Source organism: Ovis aries, chromosome 2 (genome assembly GCF_016772045.2).
Source record: "Ovis aries strain OAR_USU_Benz2616 breed Rambouillet chromosome 2, ARS-UI_Ramb_v3.0, whole genome shotgun sequence".
Lineage (NCBI taxonomy): Eukaryota > Metazoa > Chordata > Mammalia > Artiodactyla > Bovidae > Ovis > Ovis aries.
In genome coordinates, this window is record NC_056055.1 from 226,959,527 (window position 1) to 226,981,370 (window position 21,844).

Genomic DNA, 21,844 nt, shown 5'->3' on the forward strand with positions numbered 1-21,844 from the left:
ATTTCCCAATTGAACAGTGAGGAAAGGTAACACCAGAGCATAATCACCAGTGCAGAAGATGTAGAGGAGGGAGGAAGAGGGCTTTGATGTCCTCTGCACTATGCAGGCTCTCAGCAAGTGGGTCAGGTCCTCTAAGGTTCTCCATCTGTAGAATGAAGTCCCAACTGGTGACCCTTGGAATATTCCCAACGTGGAGCTCTCTCCCCGGAGACCTCTGCTATTGCTGTCTCCTTCTTGCTGGGAAGAAGCTTGGGTCTCACTTTGCATAGAGGAAGACCATCTAGTATAACTGTGGGTTCTAGAAACTTCTCAAGAAAGAGCACGAGAACAGAAGCACTTTGGTGAAGTCACAGGGCACCTTGATTATACCTTGGTGAAGTCACAGGGCACCTTGGAGGAATCTGTTGAGTCCTGTCATTGAAAGGTTACAGTTGCCACCTCCCAGAGGCTACTGTAGCTAATCTGTGAACTTTGAAAGGAGACCAAACTCCACCACCCATGGATGGGGAAAATGAAGAGGAGGGTGCCTACCCTGGGGGTCTAGGAAAACTCAGAGTTTCTTGAGATATAAGACCTATGTGGTGAATTTGTCATCCTCCTTTCAAGGGTCAGTGAGGGATAAGGGGGGCAGGTTGTTTCTAAGATACAAAGTCAGTAGAATCAGCCTTTTTCCTGAAGAGAGCCCTCCTGCGGGTCAAGCTTCATCAAATGTGTCTCTCCTGTCATCCGTACCGTTTCTGGCCCATTCCAGCATCTTCTTAACCCCCAAAGCAAGGATCTTTCACTCATTGTTAAAGTATGGAGGGGCCTCCCTACTTTTGTTTTAAAATAATTTATATTAACCTTCCATATTAGCAGAAAACAATTTATAGTAGGCTGTGGCAAACTATGTTCCATGAGCCAAAACTGGCCCACTTGTTTGTTTTTGTAAATAATGTTTTACTGGGACACAGCTGTACCCATTTGTTTAAATATTGTCCATGGTGAACGGTCTAAGGGTTTCCCTGGTGGTTCAGATGGTAGAGTCTGCCAGCAATGCAGGAGACCCGAGTTCAATCTCTGGGTCAGGAAGATACCCTGGGGAATGAAATGGCAACCCATTCCAGTATTCTTGCCTGGAGAATCCCAAAGCTTGAGGGGCCTGGCAGGCTATACTCCATGGAGTTGCAAAGAGTTAAACACAACTGAGTGACTAACACAGAATGGTCTATGATTGTTTCTAGCTGAGTTGGGTACTTGCCACAGAGACTGTATGGTCTGCAAAACTAAAAATATTTAACATTTGACCCTTTACAGAAAAAAATTTGCAGATTGTTGATATAAAGAATAACATATCCTACCAGACTTTTTCCCAGTTTGGCTTAATAAAGGAAAATAAGCTGGTTTTAGAAAAGGCAGAGGAACCAGAGATCAAATTGCCAACATCCATTGGATCATCGAAAAAGCAAGAGAGTTCCAGAAAAACATCTATTTCTGCTTTATTGACTATGCCAAAGCCTTTGACTGTGTGGATCACAATAAACTGTGGAAAATTCTGAGAGATGGGAATACCAGACCATCTGGCCTGCCTCTTGAGAAATCTGTATGTAGGTCAGGAAGCAACAGTTAGAACTGGACATGGAACAACAGACTGGTTCCAAATAGGAAAAGGAGTAGGTCAAGGCTGTATATTGTCACCCTGCTTATTTAACTTATATACAGAGTACATCATGAGAAATGTTGGGCTGGAAGAAACACAAGCTGGAATCAAGATTGCCGGGAGAAATATCAATCACCTCAGATATGCAGATGACACCACCCTTATGGCAGAAAGTGAAGAGCAACTGAAAAGCCTCTTGATGAAAGTGAAAGAAGAGAGTGAAAAAGTTGGCTTAAAGCTTAACATTCAGAAAATGAAGATCATGGCATCTGGTCCCATCACTTCATGGGAAATAGATGGGGAAACAGTGGAAACAGTGTCAGACTTTATGTTTTTGGGCTCCAAAATCACTGCAGATGGTGACTGCAGCCATGAAATTAAAAGATGCTTACTCCTTGGAAGGAAAGTTATGACCAACCTAGATAGTATATTCAAAAGCAGAGACATTACTTTGCCGACTAAGGTCCGTCTAGTCAAGGCTATGGTTTTTCCTGTGCTCATGTATGGATGTGAGAGTTGGACTGTGAAGAAGGCTGAACACCGAAGAATTGATGCTTTTGAACTGTGGTGTTGGAGAAGACCCTTGAGAGTCCCTTGGACTGCAAGGAGATCCAACCAGTCCATTCTAAAGGAGATCAGCCCTGGTTGTTCTTTGGAAGGAATGATGCTAAAGCTGAAGCTCCAGTACTTTGGCCATCTGATACGAAGAGTTGACTCATTGGAAAAGACTCTGATGCTGGGAGGGATTGGGGGCAGGAGGAGAAGGGGACAACAGAGGATGAGATGGCTGGATGGCATCACTGACTCGATGGACATGAGTCTGAGTGAACTCCGGGAGTTGGTGATGGTCAGGGAGGCCTGGCGTGCTGTGATTCATGGAGTAGCAAAGAGTCGGACATGACTGAGTGACTGAACTGAACTGAACTGAAAGGAAAATATTCTAAATTAAACATGCAAAGATATATTGTAATAAAAATTATTTATTTTGTTTCACCAACTGTGAGAAGCAATGAGAATTTTATTCTATAGCTTGTGTAGTGATCAGTTATGAACTCAAATTACAAAACTCGCAATCTGATACCCTTTTCCCTTTATATTTTACAAAACTACTTGGTCCATCTTTTTCTTTCTCGTCTGGATACTTTACTAGGTATTTACTTATGTACCACCACAGCAACTTTTGCATAGATGGAATTTATAGAAACCATTTATTTATTCCAGAAACACAGAACATTTAAGTGAAAGAGAGTAAATATAAAGACTTTCCCTTTCATAGACTTGCTTATCCATCTTTTTTTTTTGATATTTAGACAGAAATATCACAGATGTTTCTTTAACATATTTTGCTACCAAAATCTGTCTTTTATATTAGATGATTGCCAAATGGTTTCCAAAAGCAAATTGAAATAAAGTAGAGAATAGTCAGAAGAATGGGTAAAAAGACATGGCTGTCTAAGAAGGAAAATTAAAATCAGAATGAACTTTCCTTTGCTACTTCCTTGGTATTATATTTGCAAGAGAAGAGTATCTAGACAGTTACTCTCAAGTAAATTAAGTTGTGACCCAGATTGGTAGTGGAAAAAAAAAAATCACAGAAGCTACATATGTAGACATGCATGCATTTGCATCCTGTCTATCTCTAGGAGAGAACAGTCAGAGAAATGGACAAGGTTTCTGGCCTGAGTGCTAAAAAAACATTATTTTCCCATGATGTAAGATAAAGGAGGACACTTTCTCACCTAGGACACTTTCATGTGGTCACCCCTGAGGTACCACATTCTCCATTTTTGGAAAACAAGCTTGGTACAACCATGGTGTTATGATAGTTCAATTGTTAAATTCTGATGACAACTAATTTACAGTATTAGATTACTAATATAGAATTCAACAACCAAAAGAGATAAAAGTCATTTGAAACCCAAGTTAAGTGAATAACTATTTTCTGGGAATATAAAAGTCTTATAATGCCAACAGTGGGGCAGTGTTGAGCAGCTGAACACTCAAAGTTCATCAATTCACATGCGTGATGCCAAATGACTACATTCAATTTAACATAAAAAATCATGTCATCTTCTTTTCTCTTTTCCTCTCTGTGTTCAAATGATTCATATAATAAACTTTACAAACATTTTTAAAAAAGCTTTCTGGGTCAAATAAATTCCATCAAAACAATAATCTGAAAACAATGCTTGTACAATAGATTTTAATAATGTAAAATATACTGTTAGTGTTTCCATTTATGAACTTCACAAAAGTACTGCTTTCAGTCTGCAGTTCATGGATCCGCATATCTTATAGGCTTTTTACCCACAGCCTTCACAAACCACTGGTGTCGCCATTAGCTGTATACTTTGTGTCTCTTTTCACCTTGGACATTCCTGTTAGACACTACTTTATGTACCACCAGAAGCTACTTTTGCATAAATGAGGTCCAAGAAAGCATTTTTATTTTTCTAATAAGTACAGAACATTTAAGCCAAAGAGGGTAGATAAGGGGTCTTTTCCCTTTTTAAGAGACTTGCTTATGCAACTTTTTTTTTTTTTTTTTTTTGCAATTTAGGGAAGAATACTCTGCAGATGTTTCTTAAATGCACTGTGCTTACAAATTGGACAAAACGTCATTTTCTCCAAATTTTCTTTTTCATCAAGCACTTCAAATAAACTACTAGCATAGTAACAAACTTTATTCTCATAGGTCTTAAAATGTGGTAGAAATTAAAGTAACTTTTTTTTCTGTTTTACTCTCTTCCTCCTTAACCCTGACCATCTCTTTCTCTTTCTTGAAGCAAGAAAAAAGCAAAAACAAGATATAAAACAGTGAAGAAGAAACTTCAAGAGGTAAACATGCATAGTACATAATTTGAAATAGCATTTAACACATCAAAAAAGAAATTAGACTGAATTAAAATTCACAAATGACAACTTCAGCTAATTTTCCATCTATCTCCATAGTCTCTTTGTAACTAGTATTTATTGATAAGTTCCCACAACTATCCAGTATGTCTTGGTGTCTACCACAAAAAAAAACAAGAAAAGTGCCTTCATCTAGGTCACCAATAGTCAACAGTTGGGCAAAAGAAGGAACAGAAGAAAAACATTATCTTTCTGATTGGATGCATTATCTGTTGAGTGATACACCATCATTCTACATTAGCTATTTTTGGACTAAGCTCATTTTTCTTCCTAATTTAATATAAAGAAATATTGCTATAGGTATGCATATATATATATAAATATTTCATTTTATGCTGCTCAATACTTTAACTGATCATTTTCCTTTTATGTAGCTAATTTATAATATTTTCATCATGTAAAAAAGAGCCTGGAAGTAAGACAACAAAAATGCTCAATGCCCCCAAATTTTTCCAAAGTGGCTATTTGGCATCACTGTGAGAGCTGTAGCCATGCCAAAATAGCACTTCAAGGATAGAAAAGTCCGAGACAAAAATGTTGCCTCAGGACAAGTTCTCCTTTAAAAATCTCAGTTTTCTCTTTAAAAATATTTAGAAGTCCTACAATATTCAAGCAGATACTTTTCTCTAACCTTGATTTTTGTTCTATAGGACTCCAAATTGGAAAAAAAAATCAGAAAGTATTCCAAGCAAGAAAGACATATAGATGAAAGCATTCATCTAATCGTGGTAGTCTTGACTTTTCATCATAAATGAACCTGTGACTTAATTAACACGTAGAGTATCTCATAGCCACTATCACACAGACTTGAACAGAATCATGACTTTGTATAATGTACCTTAAGAAATCTGGCAACGCTGTGGTTTGCCCTTCTTGTTTCTTCAAGTGCGTCTTTGTTTTTCCAAATCATGTGGTCAGCGAGGCTCATGACAAGATTGTCCAATTCATTTTGAAAAGATTCGGGAAATCTTTGAGGCCGAGAAAGCTAAGGAAAGAATGGATCATTTTTTTACAATGAGACCTGTGAAATACTAAGCCTGGAAAACATAACCTGTAAGACTTACTTCATTCTATTTATTATCAAACAAAAAGTCTTTTTGGAAACTTGAAAGCAATAATGAAATCAGAAGCCATTTCAATTTCAAGGTCATGATTTCCACTTTTCAGTGAATTTTTTTTTCTATTTTGGCCAATAAAACTTTCACTTTTTCATTATAAATTATAACATATATGAATTACAAACTATTCAGACAACATAGAAATGTAATATATTTTATAACCTCTTAATACCCATTCTTGCCTTCTCAGGAAATAACTACTATGAATGGTTTAATGACTATTATTCTAAATTTTCTTTGATCCACAGTTCTCTAATTTAAAAATCAATTATTTTGATTTTTAAAACTATTAATAGGAATCCTCCAATAAACAACTATAAGAAGTCAATGAATGAATAACTAAAGGAGTACAGATATTAGTTTGAAATGTCCTCTAAGTTGTGAGTACCAGCTGAGCTTTTTTATAAAAGTTATTTCAGTTTTATAAGAGACATAACTGACATACAAAATTATAACATATTTAAAGCATACACTCTGGTGTTTTCATGCACATAATAAATTATGAAAGAATCCCCACCCCTCATCTAGTTAATTAAGCCATCCATCAGCTCACATATATATTTTTTGGGAGAGAACATTTAAGTTCTACTTTCCCAGCAAATTTCAATTATACAATACAGTGCTATCAACTATAATCCCCATGTTTTCCATTAGATGCTCAAACATTATTCATCTTATAGGTGGAAGTCTGCACTGGCTGGTCTTAACTCAGGGGTATTAGCGTAGGCCCATGACAGTTGTCAGTGAGATTTCACTCTCAAAACGCTTTTGCCATAAGGTAAAAAATGGTTTGGCTGTGAGATTACTCAACATAAACTGAGTAAAACTCTATACGCCCCTAAAGAGTGCCCTCAGGTACAGAAATCTACCCCTCCTATTTTAACTCGGAAAATTTCAGGCAGCTGAGTTTTCCCATTTCTGTCACTGCTTTGTGAATTTATACAATTTCTTTGCATAAGATAGGTAAGATTTATTCACCTTTACAAGATGGCTTTAAAATTAGACTTGCAATTTCACTATAGACAGAAACAGACAATTGAGAGTTTGACTAACCTTTATTTTCTTAATTTTAAGCACTCAACCTTCCATGATGCAAGAATAAAAACCACGGAGGCTAAAATTAGAGAAACTGCAGAGCACAAACACTAATTAACCACAGAATCTGCAGTTGGCTTCGACTGGCTTTTTTTAAGCCATTTTTACCAGGAAATGACTGTCACTTTAAGAATCTCATGGTTACTCTCTGTATATATTCAAAGTTTACTATTGAAATAAAATTAAATTGACAACAAATAAACCTAATGGATTTAACTGCATACATCATTTTTCATTCTGCTCCATATACCTTGAGAAATAAGGGTAAACGAGTCACCTGTGAAAGCAACAATCAGGTTTTAGATAATCAAAGCACAATTGTTGTTTTCCTCTTTTCACTGTGTTAGTCCTCCAAGAGACATTAAACACACTGGTGCCAACATTTTCTTCACAGGGATAGGCATGAACAGCCTGGACCTTGATAATTCCTCTGTTCCTCCTCCCCGTCCCTTTTTTGTCTTCCTTTCAAATTCCCCTTGAAGCCTACTTCCACTCTTAACCCCAAGACACGCTGATTGGTATACACGGGTAACATTTTGATGTTTTAATTTTTTCGGTTGTGCCCCACGGTTTGTAGGATCCTAGTCAGGATCCCTGACTAGGGATCAAACCCTGTCCCCAGCAGTGAAAGCGCCAAGTTCCAACCATTAGACCACCAGGGAATTCCCAATGAGTAATATTTTAAATTCTTCTCCAGAAGTCTATCCCAAGGGCTTGAGAGGGGAGAACTGCTGAGCTGGGGACGGTGGGCTTTCTGTCTCAGGAGGAGGAGGAAGGCAGTGAGGTGACAGTCGGAGCCACAGCTGCAAGCTGGAACCTGCTGGAAAACCTGGGCTATGATTCAGCAGAGGTCACAAGGACCAGATGCAGAATGCAGGGGCTGAGTTTCAGGCATTTGGGAGTTGTGTTAGGAATAAGGGGCTGATGGAAAACAAAACACGCAGCCAACACAAGCAACCTTTCACTACTAGAGCTCAGTGTTGAGAAGGCATTCGGCATTTTCTAGTAAATAGGAATTGACGAGGATAAGAAAGCAGGGATGCCAGGGAGGTGCTATCTGCCTCTCAGAGGACCAGACTAGAGGATATGACTTCCTCAAATCTTCCTGATAGTGGAAATTTTTTTTAATAACAAAGAAAGCCATTCACTTCACAATTAAAAAAAAAATAAAAAAAGAAAATCCAAATAGCTTTGGAGACGCTTATTGGGAATGTTTTTAAGTCAAATGATGGCATCTGGTCTCTTAATGTGATAAATAGAGATGGTTAGAACATTAGATGGTCATGTGCCCTTGGATGAAAACTGAGTGTGGCGGCTGCTCCTGAAGAGGGTCATGAAACGGGAGCTGTTCTCAGTGAATATGAACCACTGTCCATGAGGAATTCTATTCTTAGGCTGTTCATAGCATGTTTGTAATCTATCGATTTGAGCAGATATATACTAGTGGGAACTGAAAGATTTTAGTCCAGTCTGTTGTTTTTACAGATGGGAAAGCAGGCTGTTCAGTGTCTTTTTTTTTTTATCATCTAACATGTTAATGGCAGAGCAAGGGTTATAATGCTGAGGTGTCCTGATATAGCTTAATAACAGAGAGACAGGAATCATCCTTATCTTCATGTTAGATTTTCTCTTGCTCCCAGGTGGGAGGCTGTTATCTCTGGGAGTAGAAGAGCAGACACAGCTGAAAAGCAAACATAGGGCTTAAGAATTCAGAGTTCTCGAATACTAGAGATGATTAGATGTGAAGCCAGGGCAGGTCTCTTATGTTATACCAAGACCATGTTTGGAAAGACCTGAGGGCTGGAGGTGTGGATGGAAAACCCAAGGATGGTGGCTCTGCAGAGCTCCCGGAATCCTCAGTGCCCCGTTTCTCTCCACTAAGAGGCAGCACTTCTGGCACGTGGGAAGACGCTGCAGAAGCCTGCAAGGCAACAGGCAGACCCTTTGGGAGCTGTTCTTCCTCCTCTCCTGAAGCTCTGGCCATTAAATGGGTTTAAACCCCAGCTTAACTCAGGTGTGAACCTGCTCAGCCTAATAAGGTAAGGGAGACTGTATACTCCAAGCAGTTAATAACATTTAGCTAGCACGTGCCAGGTATGGTTTCCCAGGTGGTGGTAGTGGTAAAGAACTCGCCTGCCAATGCAGGAGAAGCAAGAGATTCGGGTTTGATCCCTGGGTCAGGAAGATCACCTGGCAAGGGAAATGCAGCCCACTCCAATATTCTTGCCTGGAAAATTCCATGGGCAGAGGAGACTGGTGGGCTACAGTTCATGGGGCTGCAAAGAGTTGGACACAACTGAGCAACTCAAAACAGCACAGCATGTAGTAGCAGGGACCACATGGGAGTACCACTGAGACAGTGTTGCTGATGTTTGATCAACATGGCCAGAATGAAAGAGTGGACAAATTCAAATTCACTGACTTGAGGGCACTTTGTCAGGACATGGGCTTAAACAAGAATTCAGGGGATGGACCACTCACTGTTAGGTGGCTCTTAAGAGTCCTGGAGATGGCTCATTTTAAGCAGGATGAAAATACCTGGGTTGCCCTGGCAGATGATAGAGGAAGGGATAAATAGGCAGAGGGAGGTGGACATATAAGAATGGAAATATGAGCCCAGAAGACCCACTATGCACCAAAGCCATGCACTGACATCCCTAAGACATTCAGTGGTATCTCCCCTCTGCAGGTGGGAGAGACAAATACAGTGTTGGCTCACTAACAGCCATAAGAATGAGGGTCAGCTATATACAGAGGTCATGTGATTGTACCCAATCTCCAGGCACCAGTGGCTGTGATGATCAAGACAAATGGCAAGTCTGGAGAGCAGTCAAGGGGGCTTGACTCTCAGGAAGCTGTAGGGCTGGTTAATGATGTGTGGAATCCCTAGGGACAGACAGGCAGCAGGCAACAATGGCATTGCTTCATATCTACCAATAAGACAAGAATGGACCATCAGAAGACAAGAATCTCTGTCCCAACAAATAGCCATGACTCTTCCATCTTCCTGGACCTGAGTCCGTTCTCAAATATGGTACACGCTGGCTGAAGAGGAGGCAGGGTCCCTAAAGAAAATGCCTGGCAGCTTGAGTAAGTGTCTAATGTAATGATTCTAAAGTCCTTCTCCAAAGGACTCTGTAGGATTTTCTTAGGTGATTACACTCGGGGCAACACTCAGACATTTGAAGCACTAGTGGACACAGGATCTGAATTGATATTGATATCGATATCTGGAGACAAAAATACCATCATGTCCACCTGCTTAGAGTAGAAACTCACAGGATTAATAAAGTAGTCCTAAGTTCTGTAGGCAGCAGGTCCACTGGCTTCAAAGATCTGACCAATAGTCATTTATCTGGTCTAAATGTATAATTTGTATTGACACAATTGGCATTTGGAGTAAACACACACTGGATGCTTGACTGGATGCTTGGCCAAGGGTAACTTGGCCTCTGTCTTCCTGGACCTGAGTCAGTTCTCAAATCTGGTACACACTGAATGAAAAGGAGACATGGTCCCTAAAGAAAGTGTCCTGCAGCTTGAGTAAGTGTCTGATATAATAATGATTCTGAAGTCCTTCTTCAATGGGCTCTATAAGTTTTGGCCTGGGACGCTGCCCTTCCCCCACCAAGAGTATAAAGGAAGACAATAATTGCTATTCACCACTATCCCCATCCCATGCAATACTGTTCTGATTTAGTCTCCCAGTGAAGGAGGCATAGTGTCTGAGGTTTCTGCCTGGTCTTACCCACAAAGAGAACAGAGAGATATACGTGCAGAACTCAGGGAATCCACTTGGGTGGTTCTTGATCCTCCTTACCCGATTGTAACTACAAATAGTCCAAGTAGAATAGAGTTTATTTTCCAAAGGCTGAGACCGCTCTGGACCCCTTTGGAATGAGCATTTGGGCCACAATACAGGTAAGTGATTGAGACCTTCAGAGCTGCTTGCTGAGGGTGAGGGGAATCTAGGATGTATGGCAGAGGAGGGAGGTGATGAGAACCATGTAAGGTCCTCAGGCCAGCCATAGTAACAGGCTACAGTTAATCAAATCCCACTAGCCTCCATTTTTCAGGAAAAGAGGCCCAGGGAAGCTATGCAGGGGCAGAATCAGAGACATTTTCAAAATGTAGTGTAATCTGTGGACCGTGGACCACAGGTGGCAGTCAAGGATGTGCACAGCTCATTCCTTTGAGACAAAACTTGATATTCCTTTAAGACAAAACCTGCTGTGATGAAAGAAACAGCTACGGAGTTTTGGGGATGCACTCAAGAGACCATGCCAAGGTCACCAAGGTCACATTCTCCCTGGCTGCTCCAAGTTTGCAGAGAGGTACCAGAGTCAGATCATCTGCCTAATGCAGGACTTTCCTCATGAACACTCTGCTCTCAGACAGCCCATTGGTCCAGCTAAAACTGTCTCACTGCGAGGCTCTTTCCAGTCATCCTCCTTCCTTTGCCATTTCCTTTCACAGGCATCAGACCTCCCTAGTCCTTTTGCCTGTCCTTTTATCCTTTACAGTCATTTTGCATTTCTAACTTTGTCCTTCCATCTGCTTCTGAAGGACGTGTACTGACACAATAATCACGTCTCCCGCATAGAAAGCAATGAGCAGGGACTTCCCTGGTGGTCCAGTGGCTAAGACTTTGCCTTCCAAGGCAAGGCGTGTGGGTTCGATCCCTGACTGGGGGACTAAGGGATTTCCCTGATGGCTCAGACAGTAAAGAATCTGCCAGCAGTGCAGGAGATCCAGGTTCAATCCCTGGGTCAAGAAGATCCCCTGGAGAAGGGAATGGTTACTCACTCCAGTATTCTTGCCTGGAGAATTCCATGGACACAGGAGTCTGGCAGGCTACACTCCATGGGGTTGAAAAGAGTTGGACATGACTGACTAACACCCTCACTCTCTGGGGGAGGCTAGGATCTCACGTGCCTTGCTAGCAAAAAACCAAAACATAAAACAGGAGTAATATTGTAACAAATTCCATAAAGACTTTAAAAATGATCCACATAAAAAATTCTTAAAGCAGTGAGCATTAATCAGTAAGGTTTATAAAACAAATAAAGATGGAACTAATACGAGAATATTCATTATTAAGAGAACATTCATGAGCATAATTGTTGGATGCTATTTTGTTACATATGATCTTACCTGAATTTTATTTGTGTCAGTCAAGTGCTGTGCCATGGATTTTAGGATAATTGCAAAGAAGAACCAGGAATGCTGTTAGGAAAAGAAAAGACAATCAGAAATTTATTATCTTACAGCAAAGTAATGATAATTCTGTTCTTTATAACATGCAATGCTATAAAATCTTTCTCTTAGAATATATTCTTTGAAATTAAATGCATCAGAGCAATAATATAGTTTCCATTATGTTAGGATCATCCTTAGCAAAGTTCTAATGGGAAATGTAAATGCCAGATATTTCTGTTTCCCAGTCATCTCAAAGACTGTATAACACAAGACCCTGGCTTATTTGACATGGCTGATTAGACAGTCGTCTTAAGAAATACTTATTCATAGGGTGTTCTACCTGTTTTCCTTAAACAAAACTAAATGTTGTAGCAGGCCCACCCCTCACATTACCATGGGTAGAGGCAAGAGTAAAAATGGAAGCTGTATGTGAAGTATTTAAAAGCTAACAGAGTGTTAAATAAAGTATGTTGGCTCTTCCTACCTTGACAAATACAACTTCATGACAGTTTGGAATACTGTACCTGAATGTGGGAGCATAGGACGAGCACGACCCTGGCCCACCCCTTCCTCTCATCCGGGGCTCCATCCTGCCCTGAGGGACCTGGTGTGACTGTCCAGTCTGCAAGCCCAAGCGCTGCCCACAAACCAGTTCCTCTCTCCCACCAAACGCTGTTTCTGCCTTAGGTCTGGGGCTACACTCGGGCAACAAGAGTTTCCCTCTTTAGTATGGACTTATAAAGAGGTGTAAGCAGGCCCAGGAATAAACCTACAAGCTCTAAAGGTGGGGGCTCCTAGGAATCCCTATAGTTCCAGGCAGCATTCCTTTTGACTACACTCACACTTTGTCTCATGAGAAGGGGTGCACTTGGAGAAGGCCAAAGAATATCCAGGGCTTCCCAGGTGGTGCTAGTGGTAAAGAACTTGCCCACCAATCCAGGAGACACAAGACATGTGGGTTTGATCCCTGGGTTGGGAAGATCCTCTGGAGAAGGAAATGGTACCCCACTCCAGTATTCTTGCCTGGAAAACTCCATGGGCAGATGACCCTGGTGGGCTACAGTCCATGGGGTCACAAAGGGTCAGACACAACTGAGCACACACAGCAGCAAAGAATACCCAAGGATGCTAGGTAGGCAGCCTTCTCCAGCGACCCTGTCCCACCCTCACCCCGTTACAGTCTATTCTCTATGCAGTCATCAGAGAGATCCTTTTGAACCAAGGTCAGCTCAAGTCACTTTTCCCTTCAAGGGCCTCTCATGGCTCCCAGTTTCTCTCCCAGCAGCAGCCAAAGCCCTTGCAATGGCCCACAGGCCTTACGCTACCCGCCTAACCTCCTGTTGCCTCTCTGACTTCATCTCGCCTCCTCTCTTTGCTTACGTGGCCCCAGCCACAATGGCCTTCCTGCCATCCTTTAGGCATGTCCACCAGGTGTGCTGCTGCCTTACGACATTATACAGGCCTTCCCCTCAATCTTTATTTTCTTTCACTGAAACACAGTTGACTTAACAATATTATGTAAGTTTCAGGTGTACAACATAATGATTCAATATTTTTATGGAGTGCACTCCTCATAAGGTTATTATAAAATACTGGCAATATACCCTGTGCTCTTCATTACATTGTTGTAGTTTATTTTATACCTAGCAGTTTGTACCTCTTAATCCCCTTCACTTATTTTGCCTCTCCCCTCACTCCTCGCCCCTCAGATAACCACTAGTTTGTTCTATCACTAAGTCTGTTTCTGTTTTGTTATACTTACTTTGCTTTATTTTTTAGATTCCACATATAAGTGAACTAAATTTTGCTATTTGTGACATCATGGATGGACCTAGAGGGCATTACATGCTTAGTGAACTAAGTCAAAGAATGACAAATACTGTTATGTTTTCCCCTTTCCCTTTAATGTTCTACGCTAAACGTCTCCAGCTCTCTCACCTCCTTCACATTTTCTGCTGAGGTCTTTCCTTCTCCACAAGCTCTATCCTGACCATTCTATTTAAAACTGTAAACCTCACTCTGCCCTCAGTGCTCCCCACGCCCTTACCTGCTTGATATTTTCTTTTCCCATGCTACTTCTCACCGCTGAACATGCAATTTTCCCCCAACATTTTTTAAAACCTCACAAGACTTTTTTTTTTTTTTCGTCTTTAGGCCACACCACCTGGCATGTGAGATTTTTTAAAATTGATTTTTTAATTTGAAAATTAATTTTTTTATTTTAAAAGAAAAAAATTAGGATTACTTTACAATGTTGTGTTAATTTCTGCTGTGCAACATGAACCAGCTGTATGTATACCTCTCGAGCTCTTGAGGAGCTATGCATACCTCCTCTCCCTCTTGAGCTTCCCTTTCCCCCCCACACCGCCCCCACCCCATGCCTCCCCTCTAGGTCATCACAGAGCATCAAGCTGAGCTTCCTGTGTCACACAGCAGCTTCCCACTAGCTATCTGTTTCACACATGGTAGTGTATACATGTCAATGTGACTCTTGCAGTTCATCTCAACCTCTCCTTCCCACATGTGGGATCTTAATTTCCTGATCAGGGATTGAAGCTGAACCTCCTGCATTGGCAACGTGGAGTCTTTGTGACCAATGGACAGCCAGGGAAGTCCCTGAACATGCAATTTAATTAACTTTGCTATTATGCGGGTCATTTACTATTTTTTATCTTGCAGTACTGTGTAAACTTCCCAAAGGCAGAGATCTTTATTCTATTCTCTAAATGTATATCAAGTGCCAAGGATGGTGAGGATGGTATTTGTTGCATGGAAGGCACTTGGAACATATTTGCTGGATAAATTGAATGAATATGCTCATACAGCTAATTTAAATTTAAACAAACCAACCACTTGACCTAGACAAATTTGATTTTAGTGAAATGCTGATGCTTATCGATCCAGCCTCAGCCCTCTCTAGCTACTTACTCATCAATCATCTATCTGTCAAGTCCTGATAGATAATTAATTTAGCAGGGGACTACATTCATAAGTCTATAATAACTCAGAGTTATATCTTCATAAGCTTCTCACCATCTTTTATGTTACTACAAATGCATGTGTTGCAACTTTTTGGGGAAAAAGAGTAGCTGTTTCTCTGCCTCCTCTCTGCTGTCAGTTTATTCATTAATATATCATTAATCCTTTTGTTGGTATTTTTCCTCTTATTGTGCCTAAAAACCCCATAAACTTTATTTCGGGTACACTTAGAACTTTTGAATGTTATACGTCATTCTTAAGAGTCATTCATTTTGCCTCTAGGCCAAAGGACCTGAGTCCATTCTACTTTTAAAGATGATCTGTTCTCTTAATATTGGAGGAGGGCATGGCAACCCACTCCAGTATTCTTGCCTGGGGAATCCCATGGACGGAGGAGCCTGGTGGGCTACAGTCTATGGGGTCACATGCTACTGTTCCAACACGAAACTTATACCAGAAACCATAAGAGAAATGATCTATAAAAATCAACGACTCCTGTCACCTTCAGAGTTGAGTGTAAGCCATCCCAATGAAAGCCCGTCTTTAAATTCTTTACCTTCAGGACATGCTTGACTGTTGTGGAGTCATTTGATTGCAAAAGACCAGTCATATTTTTAATCAGTTCTTCATGTATAGTTCTCTCCTTGTATGCGGTAGTCTTGAACACAAACTGAAGAAAATCCAAACAGTGAAAAAAAGTTAAATACTTAAAAACAAAGGGTCAAAAATTATGTTCCATGAATAACTCATGTCTCAAAATTATCTGCTCATGCCAGATTTTGTCATGAAATAAATGAAGGCCCAATGATAAGTGTAATACACACCTGCTCCTACTGAGGGCTTTGTATAGGTAGAGCCTTGCTCACCTAAGCTCTCCTTGACACACTCTTAGTAGAAATCAAAAGGAAGACCAGAGAGCAATTTAGCGGGTTTAAGGAAACATGGAGGGCTTTGACCCACCTACTTAGGGCACATTTCCCCTTCTCCTTCCTTCCACTGGCAACAGGTGGGTGGCATGGTAGCATTTCTTCATCCTGAAAGGGTAGAGTACCCACTCAAATAGCCAAGTGGGGAAACTGGTGCCTTCCAGAGGCCAGTAGGAGAGTTGCCCACAAGCCCAGGGTCCACTACCATCTCATGCTGAGACACGGCAACCAAGAGGTTCATAAACATTGGCCGTCAGTAAGATAGCAAATGCTGCTGGCTTTTTCCTTAAAAGATTGGTTGTTGGCACAGTGAGTGCATGTCATGGTTTAGTTTTCCATATTTCTTCATATATTTTAAGTATCAATTCATGCACATATATTTAACATACAAAATGCTTATGATGTTTTACTTATGAGTTGGGTTTGCCTCAAGGAAGGTCATTTCTTTATAATATTCACAGTTTGGACTTCACTATAGTCAAGGGTGAAGACAGACAAGAAACAAAGCAGAGGCACTTTGCATTTCGGTCTATAGTTATTTCTTTGACTTCATAGCACATTGATGCCTAAATCTCCTGAGGTGTCTGACTTCTCCAAGCTCATCCCAAAGGAGAAAAATAAGGCTAAGAGATGCATGAAACTAGCTAAAATCAAGAGTAGTACAATTTTCCCCCTCATGGATTATGACTCCTATGAGGGTAATGTAATTAACTATCTAATCCCATGCACAGTAACTTAGCTCCAAGGGCATTTTGACTAGCTCTGAAAGTTTTTAAAATTTTGGCTAAACCATGTCAATCCCATGAATTGCTATAAACGATGGTATCTAATTAGATCAAGTTTAGACATACATCTTTGAAAAAGACATGGTGGGTGTATGTGTGCATTTTGGATATCGTAGATGGAGTGAGTTAGCAGCATTTAGCACCACTGAACTTGAAATGGTGTTTAGCATATTTCTGAATAAGTATGAACTATATCAACTATCACATCTTGCAAGGACATCAAAGCGGGTATTGACCCCAGTTTTCATTAAACTCTTAGGTGTGGAGCTTAATATTATTGTATATGTTAGAAAATAATTTTTTCCATTAAGGGTGAAAAAAAATCAGACTCCTTGGTCAAGGTCAGACTGTCAGCCATGTAATATAGCAAGAGTCAAATCACAGAGTCAGATAGCTGGATATTCATCTCGTCTACCCATCTCACTTCACAGAGAAGAAACGTGAGGTTCAGACAGGCTGATCACTCCGAGTTAATGATCTAACCCTAATTAGAATCTAGTTTTCCATTTTCTACTTTAGTGCTTTTTCCAGAATAAATTTTAGTTGGTTATATGTATTTGTCTGTATTTGTTTTAGACATATGAAATTATGTTATGAAACATCTTTAGGAATTGTCATCAGCTTGAAAATCTACGTAGGTGTATTTCTGGATTTAAAACACTGACAAAACGTGGTCCACTGGAGAAAACACTTCAAAACAAACTCAATAAGTATCCTCCTACATCACAATATCAAATGGTCTCGTCAGGATTTTTTAAATATCCTGGTTAAAAATAAAGACTGCTCCAGGAAGCACTGCCAGGACACCACTCCAAGAGCATTACAGATCCCTTCTATGAGCTGATATAAGGCTCTCATCAGGAACTAGCCCCAATTGTCACAAAAATAGTCACATCAGTGGGTTCTAAATGCAATTTTTGGTAATTCTACTGGAACAAGGTAAATAATATGTGTGTTGAAAAAGAGATGACATTGTATGATAGAAATTGGGAATTTTTTTTTCCTTTCATGCCCCCTGGAGCTTGAAATGGAAAACTGGGGTAAGTTGAGAGAATGAAAATTCTATAGATTCTGTTGAATAGTAAATTCATCAATACCCTATAAAAGGAAGCTATGCCTCTGTCTTACAGAGCAAACTAAAAAGTCATTTGTAGGTGGAACTGGCCTTTGGCAACTGAACTGTAGATCTTATTGGGTAAAATCATACCATAGGGAAATTATTGTGAAATTACTATTTTTGGCATATAAGGGCACACACTCATACTTAGATATTTGGGAAGACATTTAACTTTTCTGACAGATAAAATCATGTTAATATGAAACTGTAATGGGAGTAATTCCTCACTGATAATATCTCAAAGGGGTTCACTCCAGAATAAAGTTTTTAGTTATTTCTTGCCGTCACAAAATTTTAGCACAAAAGACCCCAAATTCTTCTCTGGTTGCCTTTTTAGACATCTGAACTACATGGGTATATGTCTACCTTTATATATTCATGGAATATGTTCTTTTAATTAAAAAGCTCTATGTCTCTTCAAAGAGATAATCTATACATAAAAATTGAAATTTAGGTCCTTTATAAATATATAGGAATATAAGATACTTTTATTTAACTCTGGATGGGTTTTTTCTTTTCCTTCAAGAAGATGACCTTTAGGCTGGAACTATAATGTGCAAACATCATCACAAGTTCACTGGCATGAATTCACAGGCCAGCTGAAAATGAGAATATAAACATGTCCAAGTGAACATCTGACGAAGGCCACTGGAGGAAGCAGTGCACACTGATGGGATGGGCTAGTGGTTCATGCCGGAGGAGAAAGGACTTAACATACCAGAAGCAGGTACAAATATACAGTAACTGGGAAAATGAAATAATGCCTGAGAAAACAACAAAAAGAGCTAAGAAAACATTACAGAAGAAACACAGCACATTCAACAAACCAACAGGAGGCGTCTTCCTTAAATTTACGAGGAATTTCATGTATTTCTAATGTTGATTTCAAAAGACCATACTTTCGTTTTCTCCTCCACTTCTTTCTTTGCTTTTTCTCCCCATATAAATATTCATTTGCACATGTATGCATTATTTATATATTGAAATAACACATTAAGCCCATTAATGCAAAAAGGAGTTCTAAGTCACTAAAGGGAAAGTTCAGTATGACTGGGGTGGGTACCATTCAGCTAAAGAGGGAAACTTCCCACTTATTGCAGACAGGAAATGAGACAAGCCACACAGCACAAGGGGATACAACCAACACCCAAGTGGCAATTTCATACCTTAATGTAGGACTGGACAGAGTGGTCCAGTTGTTCCTCATGGCACTTGGCCACAATGTCGGTCAGAACCCTGGAAAAGCAAAGCTGTTGAGTGGCCTTTCTGGAGAAGGCAGGAAAATACCACTTGGTTTGTCACTTAAGTGCTTGGTAAGCTGGGCACTTAATCATTACTAAATGAATGAATGAACCAATTTCAAACTCAGTACCGGGTGTTCAGTACCTATAACATCCATTAGCCATTTCCAACCTTGAAATCTCTAAACACGAAGATAAAAGTAATGTCTTATGGCATTCCAGAATGCTGTGACTAATATTTTTTTTAAAAAATGAACTTTAGGAATATATGATTCAATAATTAACTGAAAACCCTATCTCTAGAAAGAGAAGATTGTAATTTGCTAAAGTCACCAGACAGATTAGCAATGTTGAAAGAATGTAGTGAAGGCAAATTTAAAGCGAGAACAGTGAAAGAAAAATTGAACATAAAAAGAAAAATAAGATTCAGTGGGGAAAAAATGGTACAGCTACTCTGGAAAACAATTCGGCATGTTCTTGAAACCAGCACATGTGGGACTTCCCTGGTGGCTCAGTGGCTAGCGCTCTGAGCTCCGAATGCAGAGGGCCTGAGTTCAATCCCTGGGCAGGGAACTAGATCCTGCATACCACAACTAAGAGTCTGCATGCCACAATTAAACATCCTGCATGCCGCAACAAAGACCAAAGATCCTGTGTGTCACAACCAAGACTCAATACATAAATAAATATGAAAGAAAACCCAACGCATACAACTACCGTATGACCTAGCAATTGTTTTTTTCAGAGAAATGGAAACTTATATTCACCCCAAATCTACCAGAAACTGGAAACAATCCAGTTATCCTTCAACGGGTGAGGTTTAAACATAATATGATATGGAATACTACTCACATAAAAAGGAGAGGACTATTGATTGATGTAACAATCTGGATGAATCTCCAGAGAGTTATGCTGAGTGAAAAAAGCCAGTTCCTAAAGGTTACACACTGTCATATGATATAATTTTACATTTGTGTGTGTGTGCATGCTCAGTCGTGTCCAACTCTTTGCAATCCCATGGGCTGTAGCCCATCAGGCTTCTCTGCCCAGGGGATTCTCCAGGTGAGAATACTGGAGTGGGTTGCCATTTCCTCCTCCAGGGGATCTTCCCTACCCAGGGACTGAACTTGTCTCTTGTGTCTCCTGCACTGGCAGGCGGATTCTTTACCACTGTGCCACCTGGGAAGCCCTCATAAAGCCATATAACTTATATAAAAATTTAAAATAGACTATATAATAAATTTATCAACATATAAATACATGGAATATATAATATAATATAAAAATATATGTACTCATATTACATATAAAATTTCAATATAAAATATATAAAATTCTTAAAGTAACAGAATTTTAGAGACGGAGAAAAGATTAGCAGTTGCCAGGAATAAGGGGTGGAGACCGAGATGAGAAAGAAGAGGGTATGTCAGTAAAAGGGCAACATGAGGGATCTTCCTGGGAAGGGCGATGTCCTGTCTCCTGCTTCTTTCAGTGTCAATATTCTGGGATTGATACTGCCCTATAGTTTTGCTAGATGTCACCATTGGGAACATCTGACGAGAACATGAGCTCTCTTTTGTATTACTTCTTACAACTGCAAGTGCCTGTATAACTATCTCAAAATAAAAAAGTATAATTGAAAAGCACAAAGGAAAAGTTAAAAAAGAGGTCTAAAACTCCACTTGGATGATAATAATAGATGATTAGAAGGGAAGAACTCAAGAGTGAGACATACTTAACTTTGAGATATGTGTTCAAACAAGCAAGCATACACAGTTATGTAGCCACTCAGTTATAATTAGAGTTGCCTGTGACCCCAGCTTATAAAATCTCTTCCCCCAAGGCTGTGCTATGAATACCTGGTCACAGTGGTGCTTATTTCATCTTCTTCATTTTGTACCAGAATCTTGAAGAGCTGATTCAAGATTATAGGCAGAAAACTCATGATTGCATGAATCTTTTCCACATTCAGTAAGTTCTGTTAAATTGGCAGGACAGGAAAAAAAAAAGGTAATTGATTAAATTTAAAGCACATTCGACTGATGTTCATCAGGACTTGAATATGAATACAGTAGTTCACCTTTGTTTGGCTTTATTTTTCATGGCATTTCTCATGACATACAGGCATGCTGCAAAGACACTACATCTAATGAACTAATTTAGAGTGAATTGACTCTGATTTTCAATCATTTTTATTTTGGAGAAACTGATCTTTGCTTACTCTTCCATTATACAGACACCTTTTAGGAACTGCGAAATAAAATCATTTCCTCTTGGAAATGATAAGGTGTTTAAAAATCTTTAAGAATAATTACCCTGAAGCTTGCTACTCAATGCAAAATGTAAAGGTCTGTTTTGCCTATTTCCATCCTGGAGACCACTGCAACTATTTGCATGTCATGTTACCTTACAGGAGCGGACGAAATTCGAGGTAGGTGACTGAGACATATCTTTCTCCCTTTTTTGGCATTGTCGGAAAAATGCGTTCACATGTGGATCCTGAAACAGCAAAAAAAAGTATTGATTTTTTTGATGACACATAAGCTGTGTAACAATCATGGTGATGGGAGGTGAGTCCTTCTGTAGGGCAGATGACTTGATGTGAGGTGCTTTACCTAGGAGGCAGAGAGACAGACCTCTCATTTCCGGAGCTGTTCTGGCATGCTGAGGGCTTGACCTGAACCACAAAGTCTGCTCTCCTTCCTATTTCCTTCTCAGAGACTTGTTTCCTTCTGGGCCATATGACAATAGCTAGAGAATGCCTTCTCTTGGCTCTGTTCTTTCTCCTTTCCTCCCTCTTTTTTTTTTTCTCTTTCTTTCTTAAATTGCCTT

At 39.9% G+C, this 21,844-nt stretch overlaps 1 protein-coding gene across 15 annotated transcripts in view; it reads right to left on the bottom strand.

Moving 5' to 3' along the window:
* Nucleotides 1–21,844, bottom strand: part of DOCK10 (dedicator of cytokinesis 10) — a 309,263-nt gene that overhangs the window by 47,746 nt on the left and 239,673 nt on the right. For all 15 annotated transcript variants that reach the window (XM_060410412.1, XM_042244317.1, XM_042244315.1 and 12 more), the window contains 6 exons: nucleotides 21,419–21,511; nucleotides 20,872–20,990; nucleotides 18,938–19,007; nucleotides 15,500–15,613; nucleotides 11,920–11,991; nucleotides 5,391–5,537 (listed from right to left, as the gene is read on the bottom strand). In XM_060410412.1, coding sequence (XP_060266395.1) covers nucleotides 5,391–5,537; nucleotides 11,920–11,991; nucleotides 15,500–15,613; nucleotides 18,938–19,007; nucleotides 20,872–20,990; nucleotides 21,419–21,511 — 615 coding nt within the window. The remainder of the gene's footprint in view (nucleotides 1–5,390; nucleotides 5,538–11,919; nucleotides 11,992–15,499; nucleotides 15,614–18,937; nucleotides 19,008–20,871; nucleotides 20,991–21,418; nucleotides 21,512–21,844) is intronic.